At 35.8% G+C, this 9,942-nt stretch overlaps 1 protein-coding gene and 1 pseudogene across 1 annotated transcript in view; one reads left to right on the top strand and one right to left on the bottom strand.

Annotated features, from left to right (window-relative positions):
- Positions 1 to 288: 288 nt before the first annotated feature.
- Positions 289 to 6,397, top strand: LOC107677911 (retinol dehydrogenase 7-like; annotated as a pseudogene).
- A 2,511-nt stretch (positions 6,398 to 8,908) lies between these two features.
- Positions 8,909 to 9,942, bottom strand: part of lrp2a (low density lipoprotein receptor-related protein 2a) — a 105,983-nt gene continuing 104,949 nt past the window's right edge. Inside the window, exon 81 of the mRNA XM_016472964.1 lies at positions 8,909 to 9,595. Within this exon, the coding sequence (XP_016328450.1) occupies positions 9,425 to 9,595 (171 nt within the window). The 3' untranslated portion in view covers positions 8,909 to 9,424. The remainder of the gene's footprint in view (positions 9,596 to 9,942) is intronic.

Below are 9,942 nucleotides of genomic sequence, written 5' to 3'. Positions count from 1 at the left end.
TATGCACCAAGAGCTTGTAACACTCCAAAGAGAAAGGAAAAATTGAAATCGCATCATATGACCCCTTTAAATGTATCTTTGGATTTTTCTTGGATTTTTCCTTCATACTGTTTGCAGTGATCTACAATCATAAGACAAAAAGTTAATGGTTCACTAGGTCGTGTACTTTAAGAGTGGAGCTTTGACCACATGCGCTCTCTTTCATATCTTTTTTTGTTGCTTTTGGGAGGGTTTGCATGAATCTGGTCATCTTTTCTTATGAAAACAAATACATTTTCTTTTGCAGAAATGTTACTGTACATTGTAGGTCTCATAGTCTTGTTGTATGTGTATCTGTGGTTCAGAGAACTGGGACGAGTTCCCAATAAATTGGGACAAAAACAATAAAGAAGTTTGTGTTCATCACAGGCTGTGACACAGGTTTTGGGAATCTTCTGGCCAAACACACCTGGACACAAAGGGTTTCCGTGTCATTGCTGGCTGCTACACGGAGAAGGGAGAAGTTGAGCTGAAGAAGTGCTGCTCTGACAAACTCACAACGCTGCATTTGGATGTGACCAATAATTATAGCATCAAAAAAGCCGCCGACACCATTAAAACCCTGGTGGGAGAGAAGGGTATGTCACAGAAAGTAATTTTACTTCTGAAGGATCATTTGACGCTGAAGACTGGAGTAATGGCTGCTAAAAATTCAGCTTTGCCTCACAGGAATAAATTGCATTTAGAAATATATTACAATAGAAAACAGTTATTTTAAATTGTAATACTATTTCACAATTTTACTGTTTTTACTGTATTTTTGAGCACATAAATGCAGCCTTGGTGAACATAAGAGACATTAAAACATTAAGAAATTAAAAAATACATTTTTAATTTAATTCCTGATTTTAAATGGATGCCTTTAAAAATTTTATGCAAGATTTGATTTAAAAAGTAAAATTTAAATCGAAAGAAATTCATTTAATTGATCATTCATTAATTGGATATTTGATCATAAATGCATGTTATCCTATACACAATACATGTGTGTGGTAATGCACAATATATAGCCTAGACATGCACAATATATGGGGTATTTCCAGAAACCTTAGATGATATTAATAACCAGTTTTTAACAAATGCAGTCATAAAGTCTCATTATTTGTCAGTTAATTTTGGTTTAGTTCTCAATAAAATAAATGGAATAAGGGATATTTAGGTTTACATATATATATATATATATATATATATAAATAAAAATGTCAGGAATAAATTTCATTTAATTTTAATTAATTTCATTATGTTCTTGTTGTTGGACTAATGAATTCCAAATATTATCCTTTTTATCCTTCTCATATTGTTCTTTAATGAAGTTGTTGGTCAAGTAGTTTCTTCACATGGTTCTCACATGACACTTCCTGTGTATTTGGCAATCTCCTGAGATTAAATAAAATGGTTTTATTTCATTGTGTGTGTGTTTGCAGGTCTGTGGGCCGTGGTCAACAACGCTGGGATCTCTTTCCCAACTGCTCCCAATGACTTGCTGGAAATTGAGGACTTCAAACAGATGTTCAATGTCAATCTGATCGGGGTTGTTGCCGTCACTCCGAGCGTGTTGCCGCTCATTAAGAAAGCAAAAGGCAGAGTGGTCAATGTGGCCAGTGTGTTCGGAAGGATTAGTACTCTGGGAGGAGCGTACTGCATTACTAAGTATGGAGTAGAGGCTTTTAATGACAGCCTAAGGTCAGTATGTCCAGTAACCAATTCTTTTTTGAATATGGAGACTTGTAAGGCCCACTCATTTTTAAAAAGCGGACACTGCAAAAACGGTAATTTAATAGACAAAGTCATTCTCAAGCAAACTGAAAAACAGCGTGCACAAAATATTTGTGCGATATTATAGTATGTATTTTCTTAATGGATAAAATATGGTAATTCTGAAGAAAAATATAATTATCAATAATGGACATGAAAAGTACCCTAATTATAGAATGACCCACATGTGAATCAATTAAAACCTTATTGTACATTTTTATAATATTGAATAGAAATAAAAACAAATTTTTAAAATGTTTTCTGTAACATTTTTAGCGAGTTTAATTTTTCCTTTATGATTTTCTAGATCACAAAGAAATATTTTTCCTTAATTTTACAGCATTTCAAACTTTCCCGGTATAAATATCCTCTCATTATCTCCAAAATATCTCAACTTTCTTGAGAGAATATTAAACCAGTAACATGATTATGTAAGCACAGAATTGAATACATTTCTTTAAAAGATTGATATAACACTCAGAGTTACTTTTATTACACCATCACCTTACCAGCATCACACTTGAGAAGCATGTGTTATTCAATCAGCTAAATCAGAACCTGTCAAAAGTGTCATTTCACCACCTATTTTGACCACAGCTACAGTATAACATGGCCAAAGAAACCAAGTAATGAATGTGTAGAAGCCAAACTAGGCCATAGGGTGTATTGCACAACCTCGGTGATGTTCATCGCTTGTGGTGCCCTTTGACCCCGGAGTCGGTTTGTGGCCCTTGAGCTCTTCTGCGCAGCGGGATCAGCACAGGAGTGAGAATCGGGGTTTCGGAAACAAGATCTACTGGATTTCACAGTGAAGGAGTATTGACAACTGCACTAGTCATGGTACGTTAGTCAATTCTGAACATGATCAGGTAATTTGTCTTTATTTCATTAATGTATAAAGCATAGTAGGGTTTAATGTGTGCGTGATTTGTTAATATTTCAGTGTTCAAAGCTAGAAATTATTTTTGCAATAAATCAGTGAAACAGTGAAAATCGGCAGCATCTCGTTCCCTCTCGGGGAACTATGGTTATATGCGTAACCCGAGACGTTCCCCTTTGTCACCAGGCTAACAGGAATGCACTGCGGCATGGCTGAGTGACCATTCCATTCCCCATAGTGTCCTCTAGAGGATGCAGCGCGAGTTCCCTTGAAGGGGAACATACCGTTATAGTTGTGACGCCACCTAGTGGCTGTTGAATGATTTGTATACAATTACGTTTTTGTTTAGCATTAAACAAATTAAATTATAAGTGTTTAGTTTCTAGCAAATATTCTATGCTCTAAAATACGGTGTTAAATGCATGATTTAATGGAGGAAAATTGTTGTATTCAATTATGAAAAAATTAATTTTGCATTAAGGTAATGAAGACTGTTTTTTAAACCAACGAGAATCTAAAGAAAACGTGCTTAATTGTCATAAAAATAATGCAAAGAATCGTAAAGATCTTATATGTGCTTAATTATTGATCGAAATGTAAACGTTTTTAGCGTTATTATTATTTTTTTTGTTACAATCAGACAGCCAGACATTGTAACGATATTGTGTTTCTCCACTTTTTTGTGTTTCTCCAACCAGTGCACGGTTGTGCACTATAATCAGTTTTAATATGGTCAGTCCCGATGGAAGTTTATGCGTATAAACTTTCACACAGTAGCACAACCTGATTTGAACTAAATAGGAATCTGCCAACAACACAAATTCACTGACGCCCTGTTTTTATACAGTCTATGAGGACGCCTCGCCTTTTCTCTAAAAGTGTTATTTATCACAGCTTTTGCTCTCGTGTCTCTTCTTTTAAAGTTAATAAAGTACCCTTGTTGTTCTCTAGGACCTTCTGGACTTTGTTCAGGTGAGAATGTAAACACTATCTTACAAATAATAAAGAAAAACAAAAAATATTCACATAAAATCTAAATATATTAATTTATTCTATATAAAAAATAAATAAATAAACGTATAAATAAAAAAACATCTAAATACAAATATTCATCTAAATAAAAATAAATAAATACATAAAGAAAATAAATATTATACACACCTACAATTAATGTTTAAGATTTTCAAATATTTCTGCCATTATTTATTGACTGATTGATGAAAGTGGGGTCAAACACCAATGTCACAGTGTTTTTGTAATTACAATAACTGTTACAATTGCATTTACCGTGGTAAATATCTAAGGGTAAGAAAAATTTGGAATTAAAAAATTCCATGGGCATGTCTAGTAAATCTTTTCTAGTTATATTTAGCTTTAATAACAATATTAGATATTCACATACACATTCAACATATTATTGAATATTTCTCAAATCTAGTAAATGGAAGGAAACATTTTTGCCTGAAAAGTCTACATGGAATTGTTTAGTTTTGTACATCACAGAAGAAGGTCGATGTTTATGCAGCACAGCTTCACCCGTCTCCACCCGCGGGTGTTCTTCTGCGCGGATCTGCTGCGCTGCTGCGGTTCTCTGGCCGTTCTCGCGCTTGTCGCCGCCGTCTGGTTCTTCCGAGACTCACGAGAAACACGTCCTGGTGACGGGCTGCGATAGCGGCTTCGGACACCTCGCGGCGCGGCAGCTCGACCGGCGTGTCTCACGGAACCTGGTGCCTCCAGGCTGCGTGCGTCCGCCTCCCCCAGACGGAAGACGCTTCTGCTCAATGTTACCGACAGCGCAAGCGCAGCGAGACCGGGGAGAGAGGTGAGACGGGCAGTCAGATAGGGTGCCAGCTCGAGTCAAGCACAGCAAGAGATAAAGCCGAGATACAGGCACTTTGACGACCACACAGCCCTCAGACCAACTCATAAATCTGCAACTCTTGGACAAGCGCTTTTAGTTGACCGGGAGGAGCATCTTCAGCCAAATGCCATTCTCATACCAAAGCTGCATCATTTATTATAGAACCACATACTTTCCTCATAATGCACCTGACATGTTTGTTTGCAGACTTCAGTGACCTTTGACCTTAAAGGGATAGTTCACCCCAAAATCAATATTTGCTGACAGTTTACTCATGCACCTCGGGCCATCCAAGATGTAGATGAGTTTGTTTCTTTATCAGAACAGATTTGGAGAAATGTAGCATTGCATCACTTGCTCACCAGTGGATCCTCTTTAGTGAATGGGTGCCGTCAGAATGAGAGTCCAAACAGCTGATAAAAACATCACAATAATACACAACTAATCCACACGACTCTATTGAATTGAAAAGCTGTGTGTTTGTAAGAAACAAATCCATCATTAAGATGTTTTCACTTTAAACCAGCTTCTGGCCAGAATATCCATAATCCATAATAACACTTCCTCCAATGAAAAAGTCCTCCAATGTTACACTTTTACTATAAAACCATGGTTAATTTTCTTAAGGGATTTGTATTTGTCTATTCTTTCTTTCTTTCTTCACTTCACAAGACATTAACTGATGGACTGGAGTGGTGTGGATTATTGTGATGTTTTTATCAGCTGTTTGGACTCTCATTCTGACGGCACCCATTCACTGCAGAGCATCCATTGGTGAGCAACAAAGTTTAGCTACAAACTACAAAAGTACAGATTTCACAGGCCATAAGGACTGAAATAAATAAATAAATGAATTCAAATATAAATAAAATACATAAAACATATACAAATATTTTAAAATTAATAAAAATAACATTTATTATTTTATATTGCTAACAAGCCATACGTTTCATCTGGCTATAATTTAAAAAAGCCAAAAAATCAATTTCTAACTATGGTCCGTCACCACAACGTCAGTCTTTCTGAAGTTAACCTTGAATCACTTTGACATTTCACTGAGTAAAACTTTTAAACCGTGCCCATACTTCAACTTCTTTGAGATTTGCATCTTTACTTCAATGTCTAATAATGTCTCTAAAATAATTTTATTCTCTCTGGCTGATATCAGGAGAGATATGATGCACTTTGGAGTGAACGGAAGTATCACTGAACCAGGCTTCTTCAAGACACAAGTAACAGATCTGAGCCTCACTGAAGATGATCTGAAGAAATGGTGGAGCAACCTCCCAACAGAGGTCAGGAGAGCCTACGGAGACTCATACCTGCAGGACTGTGAGTGCTTCTGGTGACATATCAATGCAGATTTCATGCAACACTACTTTAGAATTTGGAGATTTATATCATGATGCATTTAAAGGTATAGTTCATGCAAACATGCTCATCCAATGACACACATGATACTTGACTTACAACAATGTGACATCTCTGCACTTCTCTCAATCGTTTCCTCCAGATATAAAGTTGCAGGAGTTCTCCATGAAGATTGTGGCCAGTAGTGACCTTTCCAAAGTGACGTCATGCATGCAGCACGCTCTTTCAGCACGTTATCCCCAAACATGCTACAGTCTTCTGGATTCCCCTCTCGTACCTGCCTGTATAGCAGACATCTTCACCAACATTATAATGCCTTCCACGAAGGAGAGCTGAACAATTCTACAAAGAATTACCGAAAACGGCACTGCAGCTCAACATATCAAGACAAGCATCTTTGTGAATTTTTGTCTGTGAAACTGATTGCTGTACGCAACAATTTTTACACAGCCCTGCATCTTGAAAAACAATTCTGCTGATTTGCAAAAAAAGGCCTAATATTACCTAATTTGATGATGCGGAGTTCGAAAATATCAATAAAAACTTTCCATCATGTAAAGCAGTCAAATGTCAAAAGTTCATATCATCAAACTGCAAAGTAGTGGAAAATGTGGAAATCGGAATTAGGCATAAAATAATGTCTTTGGAATCATTCATATGTGAAAATGGGCTGAGAATTGAACAAATGGTTGCAAACTGACTCAGAGCACGATGGGAATCATGTCTTCGTGGCAAGTTTTCTGCTGATTAGGGGGAAAATACAAGACGACTTCACCTTACAAATGGTTGTTGAAAGCAAAAATGCTATGAAATGCATCATATTTTGTGAGAAAGTGACATATAATGCAATGAAAATACATTTTATGCATTGTTGCATTTTCCATAAATAAAGCACCCTTTAGTGTCCCACAACACACTGATTCGTTCATGTATATGTTTATTTTTTTAATAAAAAGTGTGACCGTGTCATTTTTAAGAAAAATGTCATAAATGGATATTCTGATGAAGACGAGACTTCTCCAATCATTTAGTTTGCTTAAACCCTACGCTCACATTCACCTGCCTCCAATTTGGGTCCAACACCTACATCTCAACATCAAATCATAAAAAAAACTTTTTTTAGTTAATTATTTCTTTTTTGATAATCCATTACACTTGGATGTATGTGCCAACACAGAAATCAATATAGTTTCACCTAGACTTTAAAATCATGTCATAACTTACTTAATCTGAACTTTTCTTTTAAATAAATAAAACCGAGCATTTGGATGGGTAATGTGCTTTGAAGGAATGACTCCAAATGTAAAACTCTTCAACACTTCTGCCATTGATGGTTCCATGAAGAACCTTTTACATCCATAATGCCTTTATATTGCACAAAAGGCTCTTTATATTGGAAAAAGGCTGTTACACACGCCAAGAGAGAGAGAAAGTATTTTTATTTTTTGTAAGAACTGTTCTCTAAAGGTGCTTGGGGGAACCAGAAATGGTTAATCTTCTACAGCATCACTGTGCAGCAAAAAAAAAAAAACCTTTGCAAAGAGTGAAGAACAGGCTTGAAGAGAACCAAGCGCATAGATCTCAAAGCTCACTAACCTCCCAAAAGATCATCTTTGTTTTAATCACTCCTCACTCACACACACTCATTTCTTCAACCCTATCAGTCAACACCAACTTCTGGAGAGTTTTTAAAGGCGTCCCTATAACTAGTATCACCTGTCTTCACTAATTAACCCAACCCACATCATTTAGCTCATTAAAACCATAAGAAAAAGAGGGGTTCCTTGTTTTTTCTAGATTATAAAATAATTTTAATATAATATTGATGGACTATATATATATATATATATATATATATATATATATGTGTGTGTGTGTGTGTGTGTGTATCTCTTGTACATAAAAAACTTGTACATTTCTTATAAAAACAAATTTATTTGATTTTTCACAGCAGCATTAATTTGTTTCCAGTTCCTTTCTATAGTCACATATCAGCATGTCAAGATGAATAAATTCATAATATAAATTTTTAAATCATTAATATACAAAATAATTTCAAATATACTGACTTCACTGCCCATGCACTTCATCAGATGGGAAAGTAAATATGAAAAGCCACTGAAACGCTGAATGGGACATCAGAGATCTCCAGATATCACAGTCATAATCACATGCATATAAATTTCAAGTATTATTTGAATATATAAAACAGAAGTGGTGTGTCTTCTACTTCTATTAAAATGTGTTTACAGCAGAATGTGTCACTGCATCATCATATTTTTAGAGTCGCTTTCTCTGGATCTCATATTTGGAGTAGTTTACCATTTCTGACATTATTTCCTCACCCTGATGTCACTTGAAACCCATATGCTGTTATTATGTGGAAAATAATCAGCTCTTTTTCACGCAATTCGGTGTCAGTTCCTTATAAAAACTATAACTTTAGAAGACTTAAAATATAATGCACAAGTCATCTGAACAAGTTTTATGATACTTTTATGGTTGTTTTTGGAGCAGGTGAGTAAATAATGACAGATTTGTCATTTTTGGGTGAACTATTCCTTTAATAGCACTGTGCTCTTTTTCTCGAATCTGGCCGCTCCACAGATGAGGTATATGTACATAAGTGATTCATATGCATTGTGTTTTCTCAGTTGCGAAAACTGATTAAAAAAATGATTCACCTAAAAATGAAAATTTGCACGGGAGGAAGTGTTATTTATGAATTATGAACTGGTATTTTAGCTGGAAGCAACGGTTTGAAGTTAAAAAATGTCTTAATAATGGATTTGTTTCTTACAAACACGCAGCTTTTCACTTCACAAGATGTTAACTGATGGACTGGAGTGGTGTGGATTACTTGTGGATTATTGTGATGTTTTTATCAGCTGTTTGGACTCTCATTCTGACGGCGCCCATTCACTGCAGAGGATCCATTGGTGAGCAATTGATGCACTGCTACATTTCTCCAAATCTGTTCTGATGAAGAAACAAACTCTACATCTTGGCCTGAGGGTGAATTTTCATTTTTGGGTTGACTGTTCCTTTAAGAAGAATCAGCTCAAATGGCAAAGTCTCAGCTGGCTCTCGAAGCACTTTTCTCAGTATTGCTGGCATATGTATGTGTGTGTGTGTGCGAATCTCCAGGAATAAGAAATAATCTATTTCAAAATAACATCTGACCAGAGGATATCATCAAACAAAATCTTTTCAATTTACAAATGTACAAAATATTCATAACATTCTCCTTCAGCAGCATCAGTGCAAAGATATACAAATATGACGTTACAATAATAATAAAAAAGAATCATACAATGTGAATTGGCATACAAAATATCAGAAGGCAAAGTCTCTTTCCTGTAGACTATACAAACATTTCATCTATTCTCATCTATACTTTTTTTTGTTTCAAAAATAATCTTAAATTGATTTCTGTCGTATGCAGGCTGCATATAAAAATAGATTCTGTGCAAAGGGATGTTTCTTTGTATTTTCCCATGTGTGTGTGTGTGTGATGGTCATATTTCACTGTCCTCTTTAACCAGGTTGGCCGTGTCTCTGAAGGTGTCCTCTGTCGGTGAATACGCGCCGAGTTTCTCTCGCTTCTGGGGTTTGGGAGGAGGAACGAAAGGAGACGGCTGTGATGAAGAGCTGGCGTCTGCAGCTCCATGCGTCTGCTCATCCTGCATCTGACACGAACAATGATAATGTGAACTTAAACATTAGTATCAGTGAACACATGCATATCACTCTCACATCAAGACCCAAAAAATAGCATTTACACGCTATTACTGCTACTGGAACAGTTACTGTCTCTCATGTGGAAATACTGCAGATGGTTTATTACAATGCATTTTAGTAATTAAGTGCTGTACTTGAAGGAGGTTTAATGAGCTGATTAATGACAAAGGCACAAAGAAGCGCCAGTGTTATTTTAATACTGCTGATATTCTATTATAGTTCTTCATTTTTATGTTTTCTGATTTCATACTAATTTTAGTTAAAGGGGTCATATGATGCGATTTCAATTTTTCCT

The sequence above is a fragment of the Sinocyclocheilus anshuiensis genome, unplaced genomic scaffold (assembly GCF_001515605.1).
Source record: "Sinocyclocheilus anshuiensis isolate Anshui unplaced genomic scaffold, SAMN03320099.WGS_v1.1 scaffold164, whole genome shotgun sequence".
NCBI lineage: Eukaryota > Metazoa > Chordata > Actinopteri > Cypriniformes > Cyprinidae > Sinocyclocheilus > Sinocyclocheilus anshuiensis.
The sequence above is the reverse complement of the archived record's forward strand: the minus strand, read 5'-3'. Positions and strand labels throughout refer to the sequence as shown.